General features: G+C 37.0%; 1 protein-coding gene across 5 annotated transcripts in view; it reads left to right on the top strand.

The window, feature by feature from the left end:
• SERPINI2 (serpin family I member 2) overlaps positions 1 to 22,451 on the top strand; it is a 33,067-nt gene extending 10,616 nt beyond the window's left edge. The window contains exons 3-9 of one of the 5 annotated variants that reach the window (XR_012331374.1): positions 567 to 797; positions 2,599 to 2,793; positions 2,874 to 3,066; positions 11,077 to 11,174; positions 15,087 to 15,226; positions 18,222 to 18,311; positions 22,248 to 22,437. Coding sequence is in view for 4 of the 5 variants with exons in the window: in XM_033855441.2 (XP_033711332.2) it covers positions 567 to 797; positions 2,599 to 2,793; positions 2,874 to 3,066; positions 11,077 to 11,174; positions 15,087 to 15,173; positions 18,222 to 18,311; positions 22,248 to 22,324 (971 nt within the window). In the remaining variant the exon portion in view is untranslated. Of the gene's footprint in view, positions 1 to 566; positions 798 to 2,598; positions 2,794 to 2,873; positions 3,067 to 11,076; positions 11,175 to 15,086; positions 15,227 to 18,221; positions 18,312 to 22,247 lie in introns of all 5 variants that reach the window. The other 4 variants (XM_033855441.2, XM_073803875.1, XM_073803874.1 and 1 more) reach the window with 4 other exon arrangements.
• The last annotated feature ends 1,026 nt before the right edge of the window (positions 22,452 to 23,477 follow it).

The following is a 23,477-nucleotide window of genomic DNA, read 5'->3' as shown; positions in this document are numbered from 1 at the left end:
GAACCTGAAGAAATAGGTAATTTTGATTCTTATGCATCTCCAGAGATAATTATAGGGGTACCTCATAAATTTCAAAACTTGGACAGGCACAGTTGCTCGTAAGAGAGCAAATCTTTCTTAAGCTGAAATAAAAGTAGTAGTGAAAAGGATTGCTCATCACTGTCTTAGCCCCCATCAGCATTCATTAGTATTCCTCTTTCATAAATATTGCATGTTATGCAAAGAATGAGATTCTAAGGATACCTTTCCAACAACTAAGAATGAGCTAAATTTGATTATAAAGAGGGAGTTTCCTTCAACCTGTTTAAATGCATATTCTTGTTTTTGACAAACTTCAAATTTACAGGGACATTTTTGTTTCCTGTATGAGAGCTGATTTCTCTACAAAATGCGTATTCCACAGGAGATAAATGCTTAAAATATTTATACTAACTTATAAAGGATCGTTAGTTATACCTAAGGGTGCAAAAACTGGTGATATGAATCAGAGCGTTTAGAAGCGAAGATGAGAAGCTGTTGTTCTTATGTTGTTCAATATGTCAGTATACATTATAATTATTTTTTAGGAGAAGAATTTTCTGTGCTGAAGTCATTTTTCTCTGCCATCTCAGAGAAAAAACAAGAATTTACATTTAATCTTGCCAATGCCCTCTACCTTCAAGAAGGATTCACTGTGAAAGAACAGTATCTCCATGGCAACAAGGAATTTTTTCAGAGTGCCATAAAACTGGTGGATTTTCAGAATGCAAAAGCTTGTGCAGAGACAATAAGTACCTGGGTAGAAAGCAAAACAGATGGTAAAGTTTCCTATTTTCATAAAGTCATTATTTGCCATTGTATTCATGGTTTTTAATATCCTAAAGCAAAGAATGGTTGAATATTTTCCTATTAAATTATGGTTCAGAGGGATCAAATCTCCTATTTTGCTCTCCTGTTATTCAAATTAATACTAAATTGTAAAACAGAGAGAAATTGTAAGCTGCTTTGAAAGGTATACAGATTATTATTTTTTGTTTGAGAGAGACACCTATTTGTAGAATTCTTGATGGAAGAATTTTAATAATAATTTTTGTTTAAGTATAGGATTTTTAAGTATGGCAGCAGGAATAATATCTTTGGCCAGGTAAAACTTAGATCTGTCCATCTCAGATGCCTTCTTTCCCACATATACTGTAAATAATTAACTCATGTTAGTTGGATGTGTTAATGTTTCATAATAAATATTGATAGTTCTGTCATAAAGTTGTAATCTAAACTTTAAGTGTAAGCTGGCAAAAATTCCAAAGGTGCTACTGAGTGACATAGTAGAACACAAGATGAAACTCATACAGATGTGAGTTCAAATTCTGCAGGTTCTAAACTATGCTCCATTTAAAATGAGGATACTATTAAAACATTTCAGGATTATTGGAAGGTTAAAAAAAATGTATGTGAAGTGAACAGCATATATCAGGTCCTCAGTTAATAGTAGCTTGTTTCTTTGTTCATTCGTTCTGTTACAAAAAGCTGTGATGTGTAAGACGCCACTATATTTTTCATGGGGAGCCTCCTATGGGGAAGCATAAGTTGAAAATATGAGATGGGTGCTGCGAGCAGTGTTCACAGGAAAGTCCTATTATTGGGATACACAATGATACGCATCCCTAGACAGCTCCATGGCACCTAATCATGCTGTTGACTCACAGCTTGGAAATACTCATTGGACATAGAAATAGGAGACTGGTTTTTTATTTTTATTTATTTTAAATTAATTAATTAAGTTATTTTTGGCTGCGTTGGGTCTTCGTTGCTATGCGCGGGCTTTCCCTAGTTGCGGCGAGTGGGGGCTACTCTTCCTTGCGGTATGTGGGCTTCTCATTGCAGTGGCTTCTCTTGTTGTGGGGGAACCGGCTCTAGGCGCTCAGGCTTCAGTAGTCATGGCACGCGGGCTCAGTAATTGTGGCTGGCGGGCTCTAGAGTGCAGGCTCAGTAGTTGTGGCGCACGGGCTTATTTGCTCCGCGGCATGTGGGATCTTCCCGGACCAGGGATCAAACCCACATCCCCTGCACTGGCAGGCAGATTCTTAACCACTGCACCATCAGGGAAGTCCAGGAGACTGGTTTTTTAAAAGAGGAAAATCATACTAGCAACCTTATTCTTGTCTTCTCCCAATGGTCAGTGGCTGCAGTAGCAAGAGTGGAGAATTTGAGTGAACCATTAATATATTAATTCTGATTGACCTGCTGAAGAACCTTGAAATAAAGTTTAAAAATAACCAACAAATATGCAGGAAGAGATACTTAGGTTTTGTTTTTTCTGTCTGAAAAACAATTTACACAAATAATCTCACTAAAGAGAGGCCATTACTAGGTCTGTCCAAATTTGCCTAAGACAATCCTGTACCTCCTGTTTCCTAGTGAAATCCTGTTTGTACCTGTTTCTAAGTGAAATATTTAATAAAGCCCCCCTTTGTTGTCAAAATTGCCAAGTTTAAATGATAAAGCACCCTGTTTTTAGTTGATTAGCAAAATGAATTTTTGTTTTAATTCTATTTAAAGCAGTTCCTTTGAATAACTATTGCATATTTCTTCCCACCTCTTCCTCTATTCCTTTCACAGGAAAAATTAAAGACATATTTTCAGGGGAGGAATTTGGCCCTCTGACTCGGCTTGTTTTGGTGAACGCTATTTATTTCAAGGGGGATTGGAAACAGAAATTTAGAAAAGAAGACACAAGGCTGATGAATTTCACTCAGAAATATGGTGCAACAGTCGAAATTCCGATGATGAAGACTCTTCTGAGAACAAAATATGGTAATATGGAAAAAATCACATTCTAAAGCACTATTTTGGGAATTGCCAAGTATATTAATATTTTATTTTCTCTGTTCCAGGTTATTTTTCGGAGTCCTCCATGAACTACCAGGTTTTAGAATTACCTTACAAAGGTGATGAGTTCAGTTTAATTATCATACTTCCTGCAGAAGACGTGAACATAGAAGAAATGGAAAAGCTAATTACTGCTCATCAAATCCTGCAGTGGTTCTCTGAGATGCAAGAAGAGGAAGTGGAAATAAGCCTCCCTAGGTTGGTAATGTCATTTTATCATTCTTTTTCTTATGTTTTCACTTATAGAGGGACTTGGATAGCCGGCTGAAAGATAGCCAATGCTCAAAAAGTCTATTGACAAACATAAAAAGAAAAAAACCCGTTTGGAGTTGTTACTCTACTTTATGGTTACAAAGGCAGGTTGAACATTGCCAGCATTGCTTTGCCATGACAAGGATGGAATTTAAGTACTCAGTATTCTCTGAAAGAGATGAAGAAATGTAAGTCTTCAAAACAGAATGCTGGGATTAAAGGGAATTATTATTCTTTTTATTATACAAACTTATCTTTCTCTAACTTGTTTTTCCTGATTGGAATTTAAAATATTTTGTCTTCTATTGTGTTTAAGGAAAATATAATCCCCAAGACTCTTGCGATACTCTACAATTAAAAGATATGTAAAACTGCCTTTGACAGATAGTGCTGTAAGAGTCATTAAAATATAAAATATAAATCCTAGGGTCATTTTTTATTATTGGGGTATATATATTTATATACATATTTTAAATTTTTTTATTTTTACACAATTTTAAAAGTTACTTTCCATTTATAGCTATTATGAAATATTGGGGTCATTTCAGATAGTTTATACAAAATGGAAATCACAAAGGTATATCTCAGGAAGCCATAATTATAAACACTAATTTTTTGATATCCTGGTTCCTGGAGACAAGAGAAACTTCAGAGAGTAAGGGGTGCCCAAATAAATCACACTCTACCTGAACTTCTAAAAAGAGACAGATGTCTAATAGATTATTTTCTGTCCCTTCATTTCTAAACTTTTCTTCAAACACTCTTCAAGACCTTCCTGGCCCTCCACCTCTCCACCCTCTTGACTTTTCCTTACTTTCCCACTTACCCGGGATTCAGCCAGTTATTTCAACTGTACTCTCACCAAACGTTTTAAATATTTCTGTCACCTTGTCTTTGTCCTTCTGTAGTTCTCTCCTCAGCAAGGTACTCCTGCTTCCCAACTACTGATTTTGTTAAGCAAAACTCTCCAAATCAGTCACTCTGGTCTCCCTGAGGCTGGAGCTTAGTAGTCTTTCTCTTCAGAGAACTTTCTCTTCTAACACCTCACCAAGACTTTACCTCTGCTCTCCAGGCACTGCTTCATGTTCATTCTCTTACTCTCAATGTATGTCTCAACTACCTGTTCCTTAAAGAAAACATATTAGCATGCAAACTCACCTCTCTACCCTTCGCGTCAAAAATTGTGTACATTTTTGCTAAACTTCTCTTCCTCTGTCTTCCTTGATATCCTGGAGAAAGAGGTATCCTATGATTCCCTCACCCTAACTCTGGGCTCTGGATCCAAATATTTTTAACCATCCCCTTTTTCTTGAAAACCCTTCTTTCTTTAACCCCTATGGCATTACTTACTTCTATTTATTTTTCTCTCTTTCTGTGAAATTTTCTTCTCCCTGACTTATACCTTTTTTCCTTCTGTCCCCAGATAATATTTACCAGACTTTCATTTTCAGAAATTTCCTCTTCTTCTCTCTTTTATTTGTTCCTTACTATTCATGTCTCTAATATCGACTCTCTCTTTCCAATCTCTCTGCCAGTTCTCTACCATCTGTAAATCTCTCTACTTGGATGTTATTCAGTCTTTCAAAGAGTATTTTAGCTCCTACTATGTGCCAAACACCAGGGATATAATGGTGTATGTGATAGATAGTTTACCTATTGATCATAGAAATAATCATTTTTGGAATTGGTTACTTTCAAGTTTACTTCTCTCTCTCTTTTCCCTTTGGAAAGATTAATATTTGGGGTCACACACAAAAATACCCCTGAGTTTGAGAACTGTCTGTGCTATGTACTAGTAGTGGGGTCTTAGGAGAGTCACTTAATGTCCTGAGTTGTGGTTTTATTGGTACAAAATGGGGATAATGGTACCTATAACTAAGGTATCTTCATCTTCATTAGCCTAGATAACAAATGCCTAGATATAATGTATAAGTTCCAAACTGAATTGACAATAGGAAATACAGGCATTTTCAGAATTCCCTTCTCCAACATTTTAGGAATCCCAACAGGAATGGTTCACAGTCCACAAATCTGCCTAGACTACTGTAGTCTGGACAGCTTTTCCAAACTGCTTGGCCCTGTTATCAGCCACTCCAAACTGTAGCCACACTTCTTATACAACTTCTCCCATAGTGTGGACACAGACTTTGCTTTTAATTTGCCCAGGAACAACTGTTATGTGTTGAATTATGAGCTCTGCAAATTCGTATGTTGAAATGCTAACTCCCACTACCTCAGGATGTGGCCTTATTTGGAGATAGAGTCTTTGTAGAGGTAATCAAATTAAAGAGAAGTCATTAGAGTGGCCCTAATCCAGTATGGATGGAGTCCTTATATAAAGGAGGAATTTGGATACAAAGATACACAGGGAGGGAAGATGATGTGAAGAGACATAGGGAGAAGATGGCCATCTACAAACCAAGGTGAGAGGCCTGGAACAGATCTTTCCCTCACAGCTCTCAGAGGGAACCAATGCTGCAGACACCTTGATTTTGGACTTCTAAACTCCAGAACTGTGAGACAATACATTTCTGTTATTTAAGCCATATAGTTTGTGGTAATTTGTTAAGGTAGCCATTGGCAAGCTACTACACGTAAGAGCAACTTCAATGTTTACCCAAACTTTACTGAAATCTAATAATAAAAAGGGCTTACAAAGAAATTTAAAACCAGGTTTCAGGGATGAGTATTCCTGGAATGTAGGTCATTTCTTGTACCAGGGAGTCTTCCCCTGTCCATTATTATCCTTAGCCTGCCATTGTCATGGTGCCAGGGCCCACTCACCCAAAAGGGGTGTCTTTCCCATCTCCATCCTACCCAGCATCCAGAGTCCTCCAACTTTTCCTAGCATAAAATGAAGGTAACACAGATTTTCTTCCATCCCCTCTAAGGCCAGATTCCTAGTTGTAATAGGAATCTATAACAGTAGATTTCAACCCTTACTGAAAACAGCGTCTTCATATGGGGTAGAATAGATTCCACTCTCATCATCTCAAACTTCTCCATCTCCATCCCAGGGGTTCTATTTGCATTAAAAAAGCTCACTACGTTGCTTTTCCCAAACAAATGAAGAACTTGCCTTAAAAGGTGAAATCGAATCTTCAGTTATATGGAAGCAGAAACATTAGTTGGTAGTTGTACCACCTTTTCCAAACAAATTCCAAACAATGTTATCACAACATTGTTTATTTTGAAAAAATACAGAAATAATGTAAAAGTTCAACAGTAAACAAATTTTAAGAAAAGTGTGGTAGAATGTAACCTAGCCAATAACAATGATAGGTATGGAGGCTGTGATAATGAGAAAAAATTATGGTATATTTTAATAGAAAAAAAACTGGATTAAAAAATTTTTACAATGATTACAGCTATGTAAAGAAACAAATCTACAGAAAGAAACAAAGGAAATTTACCAAAATGTTAACATTAGTTGTAATAGGGTTATGGCATTATGAACATTTTGTTTTTCCTTTTCTATATTTTCTATTTCTTTCTCCTCCCTGCTTGCCTGCCAAATAGAAAAGATAATACATGAGAATGAGTTAGGAGCTTGCTTTTCTAGATAGCTGCTGAGGTGTAGAAAATGTAAACCTACTAAGGTACTGGGTTCACTTGACCAAATAATGCAATCTAAAGATTGTGCAAAGTCCTAGGGGGCCCCATTGCCATTTTCTGGGTGCAATTCTTCATCCACAGACTCAGAACATGGCCCTGTCTGTGTGTGGTGGTGGTGAGGGGTGGGTCTGATGTCTACCTGATGTCTCTCTCCTGCACTATCCCATGTGATTTAGAGGTTCTAGCACTGGATTAGCCGATGCTATCCGACCTCAACAACCGAAAGGGAAGAGAGAAGTGTTTAGGATGTTTGGAATAATCCCAGGAAATCTAGTTCTAAGAGATTCCCCCAGAGACCAGCTCATTTCTAGGCAGGGGGGTGGGACTGAATAAGAAGTCAGGATTCCCTTGGGAATTGGTGGTTGGTTAGCTCAGTGGCCTTTGTCTTTGGCGGGCTTTGTTCTGTTCTTTGATCAGTACCCCTGCTTAACCTCAGGATGTTGTATGCAATGTAATTAGCAAGTTGGTAGATCCCACTGAGCAAAGCCATTTGCTCCTACAAGGAAGCATCTCTGGGAAGTTCTCTACTGACTGTGAGTGCTATTTTGCACAATTATTGAGACACACTCAGAAGGGGTATGTACAGTGGTGAAGAACATGATCTTAGAGTCTGACAGTTCTGGATTTAAATCCCAGCTCCACCTCTGAGCAGCTATTTAGCCTTGGGAAAGTTACTTAAATTTTCACACCCTCAGCTTCCACATCTGCAAATCGATAATACTACTCTGTACCTCATAAAGTCATTTAAAGGATTAAATGATATAATATATGTAAAAAGCTTAGTATAGTTCCAAGCAGTCAGTAATGGTAGCTAATTACTATTATTAGCTGCTGTAACTATTTGTATTTCAAAATACTACTCTTTTATTTTATTTTTAAATGTTTTTTTATTGTGGTAAAAGTCACATAATATAAAACATACTATTTTAACCATATCTAACTGCACAGTTCAGTGGCACTAAGTACATTCACATTGTTGTGCAGCTCTCACCATCATCCATCTCCCAAATTTTTCACCTTCCTGAAAGTGAAACTCTGTCCCCTTTAAACACTAACTCCCCATTCCCCCTCTCCCCTGCCCCCCCACCCCGCCCCCTGGCATCAACCAGTGTACTTTCTGACTCTATGAATTTGACTATTCTAGGTACCTCAAATAAGTGGAATCAAACAGTATTTGTCTGCACCTAATGTATATTTGAATGCATTTTTCAGGTTAACTTAATATATGTCCTGCAAACAGATTGTACCTTTTTTTTCCCCCCTGTGCTACACAGTAGGCACTCACCAGCCAACTACTTCATGCATAGTAGTGTATATACGTCAATCCCAAACAAACAGCTTTGGATCTCTAAGTGTGTGAATGTGAACTGTGTGTGGGTGAGAGAAAGTGACCTCAGGGAAAATGAGGCTGGGTGTGAGAATAGATAAGTCATGACCAGCTGCAATGATGATTCTAAATGTTCTTTCACTTTAGCCTATCAAACACTGATACAAATTGGAATCCAAGTTTACATTAAGCATTGTCCAGATATGTTTCCTATGTGACAGAAAGCATTTTTAATTCAGCCCTTGAGGCCAATGGAATATTTCACACATACACACACACACACACACACACACACACACACACACACACACACACACACAAGTGACCAGAAACTACTATGTACTCACATAATAGTCCAAGCCCACCACTGTCAAGGATTGTGTTATATTTTTATCCTTGTGGGCAGCCCTAAGACTTGGTTGTTTCTAAGCCTGAACCCTCCAAAGATGACTCAAGCCCACTGTATCAAAAGTGGAATTCCAAACAATAAGGACAGGAACCTTGAGGGAAATCAGTTGAAGACATTTTGTCATTAAACAAGAGTCCTGGGTATAAAGAAGAAAGGGACAACACCAATCCACAGTAGGGCCTGCAGACCAGGAGTGACTCCTTCTTCAAACAGAAATTCTGAACTGGGGCTTCCCTGGTGGCGCAGTGGTAGAGAGTCTGCCTGCCGATGCAGGGGACATGAGTTCGTGCCCCCTGCTGGGCCCGTGAGCCAGGGCCGCTGAGCCTGCGCGTCCGGAGCCTGTTGCCAACAGTGAGAGGCCGGCGTACCGCAAAAAAAAAAAAAAAAAGAAAAAAAAAGAAATTCGGAATTGTGTTCCTTCGTTTTCTGCAGCTTTAACCTGTGTGAGACCCCTTTAAGCACAATGGTAGCCTGTGGCAGTAAATTGCTGCCTTTTAAGGAGGCAGATAATGTTTACAGATGCTAAAACATTCATTTCATCATTGGTTGGTCATTGTCTATCCAGTCCTTTTGCTACTCATTCTTTTACCTTTAGCTGTATTTTTTTTTTTGACAATTTTAGAGGAGAGTCAAGGAAAAGAGGAAATGAACCACATCTAGAATAAATATTAAGATCCACAAAATTTGGAAGAGGGACACAATTAACACTACACATATTGTATTGATCGAGATTACGATTTTGGATTATATTTAGATTAGAAGGCAGTGGAAGTTAGCACATTAGCTCTGACTGGGAAGGGACCTGCATACTTCACACCTGGCTATTCATGGCTCCAATAATTATGGCTAATTAGAAATCGGCCATAGATTATACTTTTATTAAATGGTTGAATGGGTTTCTATCACTGTAGGTTTCATTGGACTATGTTATGAGAAAGACTGTTACTTAAGTGACTCTCTGGTATGATTAGACCTTATTAGAGGTTGTAATAAGTCTTGCAGTATTCTTGTCATTAATCCAAAATCATTGCACTATTATACTAAAAATAGCCAAATTATGGGTGGACTAGAGCATTGTTCCTCAACCTTTTAGAAGCCCATACTCCATTCAGTATAAAAAAAAGTGTGGTAATGAAAATAGAAAAAAAGAACAACCCCAAAGCCTCAAAGCCATCATGCTGCATATTATCTTTCTTAGCAGGAAGTTAAAAGGAAGAAGTTGAAAATGATTGGCATAAAACAAGTTATTTTCATTATCAGTAGGTTTTAATGTGCATGTTGAGTTGTGCCCATCTCCAGTTAGCTAGGGTTCTGAATGAATAAACATCTTCCAAAAGGGCATAATATTTTACCAAGAAATAATTTAGGGCCAGTAAATTATTGCCACAGCATGTTCCTTGTTTGGAAGAACTATAATTAAGAAGCTTGTTCAGTATTTGGCAATTAAAACAATGATCTAATTAGACTGATTGCACAAGCTAATTTCTAGCCCCAGATGTGGGCCTACCTGTTAGCTAAGCAAGGATCCTGTGCTTGGGCAATCGTGTCTGCAACCAAACCAGAGAGCACGCGGGCAAAGGCCCAGCTAGGGCACAGACAGAGCTCCTTGGGCAGGAGCTGTCCTGGGATTTCCCTGAGGCAGGAAATATACGTAGCCCCCTGTTGGAGGACTTTAGACTCTTTTCTTTCAGAAACAAATTCTCCAACCTGGTTGTAAAATGTAAATGGATTCTTTTAGCATCTCTAAAGCCAGTAAGTACTAGCTTCTTTCCGCCCCCCCCCCCACCCCCCTTATTATTGAAATAGGAAAGCGAGGGTCACTGATTGCTGTTGACTTGGAATCAAAGAAGATCAGTACCTGAGAGAATCTTTGAGATTCTTTGGTGAAGCTCCCTCTTCAGGCAAATGGAGGCTTGGAGACTTGCATAGAATCTGGAGTCCTACTTAGGGCCCTGAATTAGAAGTGTTGGCCAGCTTTTTTTTTTTCCTATAATTTTTACTTTATTGGAAAGGAATTTAGTTCCCTTTCAATCTTTTACCTGTAAAATACAGGGCTTTGGGGAAAGATGTTAGGTGTGTCTGTAAACTGAAGGAAGTCACATCAACTGTGACAATGGATGGGAAGGCTCATAGGTTACTAATGCCCCCTCTCTGTACCTCAGTAGCCAACAATCTTCTTTAAGGACCGTTGGCTTCTGTTTCCACCTCATAGTCTCTTGGATGCCTGCCAGGAACCATCTTTGATGATGTGAAAAATCTGAGTGTGTATAGTTGCTGGAGGGAGGCTTTACATTTCTAGCGAAGAAGCAAATAATTGAAAACTTAGCTAGAATTCACCGTTTTGTTAGGTGTTACTTCAAAAAATAGAGTATTTGCTTCTCCCTTCCCAGCCAACCATTTATCTGGGAAACAAGTTATTAGCAACTCAGAACTGCTCAGTGGAGCTGGGGAAAAATGGTGTGAAAAGTGAGGAAACGTAACTGGGATAATGAAAACAAAATATTTCACAATAAAATCTCTTCCAAGTCATCCATTTTATAAAAATCATTTTGGTAGAAAATGTGTACAGTGTTTCAAAAATTTTCCTCTTCATTTTTTAAAACAGATTTAAAGTAGAACAAAAATTAGACTTCAAAGAAGCTTTGTATTCATTGAATATAACTGAGATATTTAGTGCTGGCTGTGACCTGTCTGGAATAACAGGTAATATGGAAGATTATTCTTATATTATCATGTAAATATGTTTTCTTAGTAATGATGTTAACTGACTGATCTTAAAACTGAGAGAGCATTTGGCCCCAGAAGATACATGCACAGAGAATAAATGTCATAGTCATGTCAAGCTGTCTGTAAACAAGCACTCTATTTTGCACTTAAGTAGTTTTGCTTAATGAAAGTCAGACAGCATTATAGAATGTTAGATAACTTCTAACCACGCTTACAGTGAGACTGTGTAGGAAAAGTATTATATGGGCTTTTATTCCAGCCCTGTTTGGATTTCCTTATCTGAATAATGGGAATTACAACTTTGAGGCTCTCATCTAAGCAGAGCTAATAAAACTTTTATAAACCAATTAGCAAATGTTAATTCGGTAATATTAGAGGCCATGAAATAGACATCCACAAGCTGCTGGATGATGAACACAATCTAGAAATTGTAATGCTGCCGTTTGTAGATTTAGCTTGAGACTGACAACATATCTGAGGAGAGGGAGCTTTAATGCTAACTGGCACCTGGGAAATTGTGTACAGTTAAGACACTTACTTACACAACAAAGCCTAAGACAGTCTTTAATTTTTCTCATCCTGGCAGTACCCACTAGTTCAAAAATAACTAAAGAGAAAAAAAATGGATGAAGAGGGCCAATATGTCCTAAGTTATCTACGCTTTTTTAAATTCAGTCTTCTGTTTTATATATTTAAAGAAAAACACACAACAGTCCTAATGATACAGGCTTGTCTGTCTGATGGGGTTGGATATCATAACCCAGCTTTATTGTGTATTCCTATATAACATTTGGGCTTTGGAGAAGTATTCATTAATTTATGCACTCATCAATTATGTGAGTAAATGAATAGAATGAATGAATTTTCCTGGCGGAGGAGGTGGGTGGGGTACACAGGTGACATAGCTGTTCATTATCACCTTCACGCATGATTTAGCTGCTGTTCTCACGCTGCCAGATAGATCTGACTTCTCTGACAATTTCATCAGCATCAGGAATGAGACAGTCAAAATTAAATACTGCAACAGGATGCTATCTAAGTGTGTCTTGGAATGCAGACACCTCACCAACTTGAAATAAACCAAGCCATTTTTTAAATACCTCTTCCCCTTAGATTTCTTTCTGGCTTCGGAAGCTCACTTGCTATATCTCAGACTTTCAAACAGCCACTCACTCTTTAAATTCCCAGCAATTTGTGACTTCTATAAAATCTCCTTTTACAAGAAGATTTATCAAGAAAATACCTCCAAAATGCTTTATAAAAGAATTTGTGCAAGAGAATAACCCTGAACAGAAAAGAATAAATGTCCAACATATTTTGCTCTGAGTTGCCTATTTGAGTTGTTTTAACTACTTTGATTCTTTGGTTCTGTCTTATTGCCTGAAATAGAACAACCACAGTCAAGACTGGCACTATTTCTGGTCTTCAGGAGAATAGTGAATTAATTCCCTGCCATCCCTACTTACAATTTATAAGTAGACGATAAACATTTGCTAAAGGCTACTGTGAACCAGTCCAATGCTAGTGCTGTGTGATAGTTACACAAAAGAGACACTATCTTATACTCATGTCATTCACAAGTTTTGAATGAAATGTTTTCAAAAGAGTTATTTTGGAAACTTTACGATGAATATTTGACTTCTAACTGTTATTACTTCTTGTGTCACCTTTGGTAAAATATTTAACCTTTCTGAGCTTCAACTTTCTAATCTATTAAATGAGATAATATATCCTAGTGGTGGAAAAAAAGAATATATGTAAATCACCTTGTTCAACATCTATTATATAGTGGACACTCAGTAAATGTTAAATACAAAAAAAAAAGTGAGTAAATGGCACATTAATACTTACTTGCACATGTTCTAGCAAAGCTATTGAAAGTTTCTTGTCCTCTTAACTTGACAAAGACATACTTGGAATTTTCACAGGAAATTAAGGGAAAGAATTATTGCAAAGATGTAGAAACCAGTGAGTTTATGAAGTTCAGATCCTTTGTTCTAATCTATTATCTCCCAAGTCCTGTTCTTTTTCCAAGACCGGGCCCCCTCTTTGTAAGATGGAATACAGAAGACCAAATTGCTCAGTCTAATGGCCAGGGAGTTACTTGGTCTGGTGCCAGTGCTAAACTGCATGCGTGAAATTCTCCACTCCACCCCAACCTGCTTTTCGGTCTTCATTCTTTGCATGAGCCCCTTGGTCATCTACTCTGTGCTCTATATGTGAATCCCATCTTATTCCAGGCAGTTGTGGGAAAAGAACATGCTTATTTGCATGACCTTAAAAAACCACACTCCTGCATTTTAGTTAACCCACACTAATGATGTGGATGCCCCCTTTTCTCCATCTTACATGTTTCTATCACTAGACATAGCCTTATCCATTGATTGATTTATCTGGGAAGTATTTATTGAAAGCCAACTATGTGCCAGGAAGTTTTCTAGAGTTGAATAAAATCTACACATTCCCTCTTCTAATGAAGTTTACATCTGTTAGGGCAGATGGACAATTAACAAGTAATTAATTAATTAAATGGTGAGGTGATAGATGCTATGGATTAACTAAAATAGAGTCATGGGATAAAGAGATTTAGATCAGATAAGAGCAGAATTAGACATGGTGAGAAGGGACAATTGCTTTGAGGAAGTGTCATTTTGCTGAGACCTAAGTAACAAGGGAGCCAATCAGGGAAAGTTCTGGGAAAAGGGATTTTCAGCAGACGGAGAGGTGGGGCTAAAGTCTTGATGCTTGACCTTGTAGCTGGAGCTACTGGACCGGGAGAGGAGGTAGTAGATGAGGATGAGAGGTAATCAGGGGCCCAGACAGAGTCATTACAAGCAGTTTGGAGTTATTTTTAAGAAGCCATTTTTAATGCAAATAACCCTTTGATGACGTCTCTCTATTTGCCTGAGGGGATTTACTTTTCTGTAAGCTGTCAGAGCTGGTTCCCCTTGACTAAATTATTTCTTCATGAATCCTTCTAAATTCGGTCGTCTTGGTGGAGTCCACCTGCATCACATCAGCTTTCTCTCTCATGAGGGACAAAGCTCCTTTCTCTTCAAGTTTCAAGGCTCGCTTCCTTTCCTCACCCTTTCGCCACCACTGAACTCACGACCACCTTTCCATTGTCTCTCTGAGGAACACTGTCAGATCTATCTTGTCTGGACACAGGGGGGTGGCAGGTGGCTTCTGAACTCATGGTTTCACTCCCCCTTCTCAAGGAGACTCTTCACAGGTCACTGTACCAGAAACGCTTCACACATACATCAGTTCCACCAAGGGGAGGAGAGGGGCCTTCTCTCTCAGCTTGTTTCCACTGCAGAACAAAACGTTATTAAGATGCTATGTTACACTAGAAATTTGACAGGTTTTAAAGCATAGCTCTGAAGCTATTTTGTAACAGATGACACAAAAGCTCTTTAGACTTTTATCACCTCATCAGTCTTGAAGGAAAGTAAATTTTGTTCTAAACTCAGATCAAAACCCAATATGGAATTTAAAAGGCAAGTTGGCTTTGAGGTCGAAGACATAGGGTGGGATTAATTCAAATCTGTAAAGCCTTTTTCATCTTGCCTGTAGATCATGACTAAGGCAGGCAAAACCCTTTGTCCATTCAAATATTTCACTTAGTGGGGTACCTGATTTGAGGCTTATCGCCTTCTATCTTTATCTTTTATATCTGAGCTAAACTTGGTCTCTCCATATCTTCTCTACATCATCTCTGCAAGAGCTAAACCTAAACCACATTTATCTCTAGCAAATTAACTAACTTGGAAAGAGTTTGGAATTTTTTCCTTTTCTTTGTTCATTTGAAAATGTAATTCACCTGGGATCCAATAAGTAATAGCACTGAGTTTTAACCCTTCAATGCACTTTCATATTTTCCTACAGATTCCTCTGAGGTGTATGTTTCCCAAGTCATGCAACAAGTTTTCTTTGAGATAAACGAAGATGGCAGTGAAGCTGCAACATCAACCGGTAGGACAAATGATGTCACAGCAAGCCATGAGGAAGGACTGGAGGAAATGAGCGTGAGGATGCTGCCACTTTGTGGTCCTCTGATCTGCTTTTCTCCTCCTGCTGTCCAGTACACTGAAGGAAGGGAAAAATGGCTATAGAAGCTATTTCTGCATCTTTGCGGCTGGAGCTTAAGGCAAAAGGAAAGGGAAGGGACTTGATTACGAGTTGAGGCTCATCTACTGATATCTACTTATTTGTCAATTGGATTACCTGCCCATTAGCAGATAGGACCCGTGGAGAAAACTGTAGGCTCAAACCTGAAATCATGATTGCTCAGGAATGTTCACTCGTAAGAAATTGTATTAATTTCATTCTTCCTTTGCACTCTTAGTCCCTACTTTTCTAATGTGACTCTTGTTATCTCTATGGCAATGGCTCTCGAACTTAGCTGCACATTAGAGTCAGCTGAAAAGCTTTTAAAAATTCTGTGCCCAGACCGCACCCCAAAATAATTAGATTGGTATCTCTGTGGATGAGATTCAGCCTTCAGTATTTTCTTACCTTTCCCTAAGTGATAACAATGTGAATCCCAGGTTGAGAAACACTGCTCTCCAGTGACTTGGAGCCTATCCTTGCAACTGCGAGTGTAATGCGTAGACCAGCAGCATCAGTGCCCCTTGGGAACTAGTTAGAAATGCAGAACCTCAGGCTCAACTCCAGACTTACTAATCCAGCATCAGCATTTTCCGAGGTCTCTTGGTGACTTGTGTGCATATTACAGCTTGAGAACCACTTGTATGATATATTTCCTTGAACAAATGATATATTTCCTTGAACATTTTGAATAGTATCTGTGCTGCGCAAAAGTAATACTCAAAAAATAATTGGAGAAAAGCCTTACATTCAATTAGAAATGGAAGGGGAACTTTAATGAATTCCTCATAAGTCTATTTTAATTCTTCAGACCATGACTTTAACCTGTATGCAAAAGATATGCATCCTTTAAATAGTCATATTGATAAATTTATATCCACATTATTAATTTCTTGATTAATTTATAATGCTATGTAATGGCAATGGATTTTGGCATCTGGGTGGGGCACACTGGACTCCCACTACTGTTTTGTCATCTCCTGAAGGACTTTGCATTACTGTGCTCAAGGAACTTAGATTGGAGGGGATGAGCTATTACAATCCTTGGAGAAATCGAAGGTGGCTTTGGGATGAAGTTGCTAGTTCACGTAGACAAATTTTCCACTTGCTTTTACACAGAATTGGAAGAGTCCTTATAGACCATTGTCTGAACCTCTCATTATGTCGGTGAAGAAACAGGCACACATGTGACGTGGTCTGCCTAAGGTCATGCTAATAATAGACAGTAGGGTTTGGACTGAAATCAGGTTCCCTGACTTCAAGTTCACAACTCTTTCTGCTATCACCTGATGCCTCTTGTCTTAAGTGTAGAACTCTCTAAGAGGATGTAACCATCATTAAGGGATCAGCAGTGACCCTGATGTATCACACCTAAATAGTTAGTGTGAGTATTTTGACTTTCAGGCATCTACTCAATGGATACTCAGGAACAAAAGAACTCAAGTATTCGCCCAAATGAGAATGGGCGTGATCCTGACTATGCTTTTCTGTATTATCTCATTAATTCAGACATGAGTCTATATTCACTGGTAATTTGGTTACCATAGCCCTGTTATTTCAGGTAGAAGAATGCCATGCGTTTATTATTACTAAGGTTATTTTGGATGGTGCAGGAAATCAGAATATACCACCCCCAAATATGCCATTTTTGCAGAAGAGTTATTTTGAGCTGAAGGCAGTTGAGAAACAGCAGATACAAAAAGAGCTCTCTACCCTCCTCCTACATGTCTAAAATCAGGGCATAGATTTCCCTTGTGGAGGTATCTCCCTTCTTGTCTTCCATGCCAAGAGAAGGAACCTTTGGCATAGGAGATGAAAGTGGGCACTGATATGAGTCTGCATAAGAAAACCTTACTAAATAATCCTTATATACCATTAATTTTCCCCATACATTTACCTTCCCACAGTCTACCACCCCTAGACACTCAAACCCCTTTTCCTTTGTGTAGTCACTTCTCCACAATTTACCACTTTTTGTTAAAATGATATAACCCCTTCTTTGGGTATTCACTTCTTTTCTGTGAAGCTCCTGTGTGGATACAAAATAAAACCATTGATTTTGTTCATCTGTCTTTTGTCAGTGTAATTTGCACACCCCAGTTACAAACAAAAAGCGTAGAGGGATAGTTTTTTCCTTCTCTACCTTTGTTTTTCAATTCTGATCACGTGTTGCATTTTAAAAACCGTTTTCATAGGTCTGAGAAAATTATACAAAATTATTACATTATTGGTAAATAAAGCATCTAAATTGAGTGCAGAAATACTTAATCTAGAAAGAAAAACAATCCAGCCATTTAAATTTATCCACTCTGAAATACTGATAAATGCCACAATGGAGAAGCATGATACAAATTATTATAGTAAATAATTGTCAAGGCAGCAAACTTCTAATATCATAATAAAAATCCCATACACATTCACAGCACAAATCCTAAAAGTTCTGAGCTCACAGAATAATTTTGGAAAAGTTAAAAAAAATAAATTTGAAGTCAGATGTGATTACTACAAGCCTGGAGAATAGAAATAAAGTACAAACATACCTGGTTAGGAATTAGGAGTTGAAAAATTATGAGATAAATCATATAATGCAAATAAAAAGTGAGCAGAAAGTTACTGCTTAACAGATGAAATTTTCAACTGCTTTCACTAAACTGAAACAAGTTTTGGTTTTCTTCTTCATTGAGCATAAATGTGAAGTTAGAATTATTCAATGAGTAATCCAATATTTATTCTTCTGATCTTTGATTTTTACATTTATTCCAAATTTCTTTGTATTTAGAAAATGGTTATTTTTCCACATGTTAATTTCTCAAACAAAATGACCTTTTCTGTCTACAAAAAATAGTATGGATATATTTTCTTTACTGATCTTTTAATGTGCACATCTAAATAACTGTTGTCTCTATTTCATAGGCATACACATCCCTGTGATCATGAGTCTGCCTCGAAACCAATTTATAGCAAACCATCCGTTTCTGTTTATTCTGAAGAATAACCCAACAGGTACCTTTTTGAGACTTCCCTGGAGGGACTGCTTAAGTTAAATAGACTTAGTCCTGGATGCTAATCTCAGTCTATACATCTGAGATCATTTGTTATTTCAATTTATTGAATTTAATTTTTTTCAAAATTTTTTTAGTGTCTTTTTCTTGAGTGCTTGTTTTGTACCCGGCATTGTGTGTTAAGAGATGACAGTGACCTAAAATAGAGCAATAGTAGTGATAGCTGCCGAGATAGTTACTATACGTGCTGGTGATTTTAAATACCAATCTCGACAGCTAACACCATTCCAATAAGTTAGATATTTGATGAATAAAGACATAGATGCTCAGAGAGAGGTTGTGTAGTTTGTCTAAGGTCATACAACTGAAAAGTGGCGTAGTGAGAATAAGACGTTTTTGTTTCAGAAGTCAACTTTTCTTTCAATGATGCCACAATGGGAGTGGAAATTGGAAGTTGCACAGTTGTGAAAGTTTTCCTAGGTAAATTCCAAAAGAATAAGTGACTAGCTATAGGCTCTGAGTGGGATGGAGGAGTCAAATATTATTCCAAATCTGCAATCTGGGCAATTGTGAAAGATAATACACAAAAGGTAGGGGCACAAAAGGTAGGGGTAGTAGTCGATTGGACTGGCGTTAGACACAATGGCAAAGTAAATGTAGATTGTCCGAGTAGATGTTTTTGCAATTTCTCTTATGAGAAAGAGAGGCCAGAAATGTGGATACAGTGAGGAAACTTTCTTTAAGTGTATATTTAGGACTTCTCAGGAGTCATAACCCCATGTGAGGACTCTAAACCAGGGGAAAATAGATGATATCTTATTCATTTCTTTATCCAGCCCAGTATTTGGCAAAGTGCCTTGCACTTAATATCAGTGCCCCTAGAGATTGAAGGTTTGGACTTGGGGTTCAAGTCCCAGCTTAATGAACTAATAGTTGTAAGACAAGTCACATACTTTCTAAACCTTATTTTCCCCACCTCCTATTTGAACATAATATTAGTACTTATAGAGTTAAATAAAAGAATATATGAAACCTGTGACACTGCCTGGCACATAGTGTTCATTGTGAATACATCAATAAATGTAAATGAGTGAACGACTGAATAAATGAAGGAAGAAAAATGGAAATTTTCTCTATATAAATTGTTTTACGTGGAGAAGAGATAGAGTTAATTTCAGAATCTGAATCTGTTAGATTAACTAGCAATACTGATATTATTGGTTCCCTAAGGGATATATCAGTCACTTTTTTTAAGTTCCATGAAACTAATGCCGAATGACCTTTCTGAAAGTTATATCTTGGAAACAATGGGACAGTTTCAGATTTGCTGAGATTGTATTAACACAACTTCAATTCTAGTAGTGGACGTCAGTGTTAAGAGATATTCTGAGTATGTCATTTGATCTATACATCTTTAACCTTAGGGTAACTCTAACTTCTTGCCATCAGTGTGTAACTACTGAGTATGGAGAACAGAAAGAAATGAAGCTCATTGGGCATTAATACACTGGGAAATAATGGTGTTTAGCATAATGATGTTTTACTCTTTATTTTCCAAGTTGATGACTATGGACATGTAATAGCTATCAGTTAAACAGCAGTGAAAATTCAAAACCCAAAATAATTCACTTATTTATTTATTTATGATAATAATTAACTATCAGACCCTTAATGGCTATTTCCACTGTTTTATGATCTCTATTGTAATGAGACTTTCTAAACTAGGGTTACTCCCTTAAAGTATTGTTTAAAATGAATGGTCACTCATTTATTGGAGGCTGTAAATTGTTGCCATATAAAATGTAGAATGGGTTATTACCTTAAGACAATACACATTCAGTGATCTATTTATTTTTCCTCTCACAAATGAACTGAAGAAATCATTGGGATTAACGAAGCTGGTGATTTAGCATGGTGTAGTAAACTACTAAATGGCTTAATGATTTATATAAAATATATTCATTTGACAATTTCTGGAGTATGAGGGTGAATAAGTTTAGATTTAGTACAACCAATTTTTACCTCAATTTTAAATTTTGTTTTGGTCAAACAATCCTCTTATGCAAAATCCATACATTACTTGTATTTTCCTATCAGTATTTGACTTCCTATCATATATATTTCAGTATATTCATCCAAACCTCTTACCAAGCCAAACTTCTAGGGAAATGAAGAACAATTTTTCTTCTTTTCGGCTGCGGGTATAGGCCAGCGTTAGAGACTTTCAGAAGAAAATTGTCAAAGATGCTACATGAAATGTGCCATTTCTCAGAAAGTAGTGAATCATGGTTTTGAAACTGACAGTACTCCATACATAATAAAAAAATGTTGTGTTTATAAATTTTTCAGGTCGTGGGTTGAAGGGAGAAGCAGACTGCAGGGTATTCACTAAGAAATCTTTTTATCTAGGTCATTAGCTTTGGTTATGCTATTGTATTTTTACATTATGAAGTAAAAACTGCTTCCATCTGATGGAGATGTTTTATAACTATATTGATTAAATATGAGGGACACTTTTTAAGAAGTGGGCATGAAAAGAAATGTGGAAACAACAATGATTTCTGCTTCAGCCTGCCTGTGAGTCCACTGTGACTATGTCAAGGAAGATTTCACGAATCTGTCCAATTTAGTACTGAGTGGATTGGTGATTGCATGAAGACTCTACTCAAAATGTGGTTCTCTCGGTCAAAAAAACAGATTAAAAAGGCTGGGACAAATGGCTTTTATGTAATGTCCTACACTTCTCAGTGTTTAAAACTTTAAACTATTAACTTCAATGTATGAGGTTAGTTGCTATGAAAGTTACTCGAAAAATTCCCCAAGCAAGCAATTCTGATAAGCATTTTAATGCCATAGAATTATAAAGACACAAGAGTTACTACTGATTCCTATTGTGGCTCAATGTAGTATACATCCTGAGGAAGTTGTTTATGTATCTCTATCTATCTGAAAAATAGAGTATTTGTTTTCTTGTGTTTGGGAATTATTCTGAGAATTTTGAGGCAAAGTATTATTAATTATAATCATAAAAAGAAAAAATCTGCTAGAGATTATGTCTATTTCCATGTTATTGACTCTTCTAAGACTGTGTCTGTCTTTGGACTGAACAGTAAGGAGTTAATGAAAAAGTGTTCTTCCTTTCTATTTCATTTCTGCCATTGTTATTTCAAATACATGTAAGCTTTAACATTATGTAAAATTTTATTTTATCACTTTTGAAATAAACCTTTATTACATATGACATTAAGGGACATAACTCAAGGCAACGCTTGACATAGAGCCACTTCCCTTACCCTAGTTGAAAAGAAAGGTGAATGCATTTTAACATATTTATTTCTGTTTTGTCCTCTAGTTCTTAGTTCCTTTTCACTTGCACACACAGAATGGCTGGAAATAGATGTTTACGTGTTTACATTTATGCTTTATACTATATCACCGGTGAGGATTTGAAAGCACTAGAGATGTGAAAATATTGTCTTTAGCAGTAAGCTTTGATTCAGAGCTGAAGGAAGAGATGTGAGAAGCTGCACTTTTAACCCCAGTGGTTTATATTACATGCATAAAGAGATGACTGCTAATACCTTAAATTTAAAATGCGTCCATGCTCATGACCATTTTATTCTTCTATGTTTGCCTGACTGAGTCTCTATATTTAGAAGAACACCTCTCTGTCACTTTATTTTGCTTTCCTTTATGAAAAACAGAACTAATGCATTTTCCATGACAAGTTGTTGTGGGTGTTAATTTACTTCATAAATTATCAGAAAATGATTAATAATGATATAATTATCTATTTTAGACAAAGGAGTGGGTTTTGCTATTAGACATTGCTTATTTACCATATAGAGAAAAAAGACAATGATTTGTTAAAATATTAAGAAATATTATTGTCACTTTTTTCTCCAGAAATTCCGAAAGTTTTTTTTTCTTTTCCTAGATTCAATTTTGTTTATGGGAAGGGTGACAAATCCTGACACCCAGAAGATGACGGCAAGAGATTTGGATTCACTGTGAATGAAAATCACAGCCTCAGAATATGGAAAATAGTTGATTGTCAAAATATCATCAAATATTTTCTATACATCTTTTTCTGTTTTAAACTGTGCCTTTATTAATCTGTATTCATAAATAAATGAAATTATGCATTAAATGTTTTTGTTCTTTCTGTATTTTTATAGAGTATACATGAATCAAAAGTAGTGAACTTACATAAGATATTAATATTAATGTGGTAGAACAATCCATCTAAGATAGCTTAGATATCAGATTCCTGTCTTGGATATCAAAGTCTGTATTCTTCTTTTTTTTTTTTTTTTTTGCCGTTGTGGCTTCTCCCGTTGCGGAGCACAGACTCAGGACGCGCAGGCTCAGCGGCCATGGCTCACGGGCCTAGCCGCTCCGCGGCATGTGGGATCTTCCCGGACCGGGGCACGAACCCGTGTCCCCTGCATCGGCAGGTGGACTCGCAACCACTGCGCCACCAGGGAAGCCCTGTCAGAGCACTTTTTCCTCCTGCCATTCCTGTTTTTTCTGGCTCCTTGTTTGATCATCTCTAAATCTGAAGCCTAAAATTCAAGAGGTCAAAAGTCTAGTTTCTTTCTCTTTTTGATGCCTCAAGTCACCACCTTGATGGCATATAATATAAAGGAAATGAAAGATGATATATATTTTCACTGCCTAACGTTATATTTTTGGCTTGTCACCTCAATTCTCTGGAACTTCGATGTCCTCACCTGTACAGTGAAAAGTTGGACAAATCCTATTTAAGTCCTTTTCCCAAAGTCCTATGTTTGTAAATCTTCTCAACAAAGATACATTTGGAATAATGTCTTTTGAGTCAATATTGTCTATAAGCAGTGTTTTTTCATAAAATAAAACAAAACAAAAATCCAGGATGCATCTCTCAGTAGAAGTTTATCCATGACATTATCTTTAACTATTTACAGTTGTTTCTTTTTAAAGAAATAGTTTATTGGAGTATAGTTGATTTACAATGTTGTTTTAGTTTCAGGTGTACAGCAAAGTGATTCAGTTATACATATACATATATCAACTCTTTTTCAGATCTTTTCTCATATAGGTTATAAAAAATGATACAGTTGTTTCTTCATAAATTTGAGATTTAATTTTTAAAAATAGAATGCACATAAAATGATTTTACCATTGT

This window comes from Tursiops truncatus, chromosome 4, assembly GCF_011762595.2.
Source record: "Tursiops truncatus isolate mTurTru1 chromosome 4, mTurTru1.mat.Y, whole genome shotgun sequence".
Taxonomy (NCBI): domain Eukaryota; kingdom Metazoa; phylum Chordata; class Mammalia; order Artiodactyla; family Delphinidae; genus Tursiops; species Tursiops truncatus.
The sequence above is the reverse complement of the archived record's forward strand: the minus strand, read 5'-3'. Positions and strand labels throughout refer to the sequence as shown.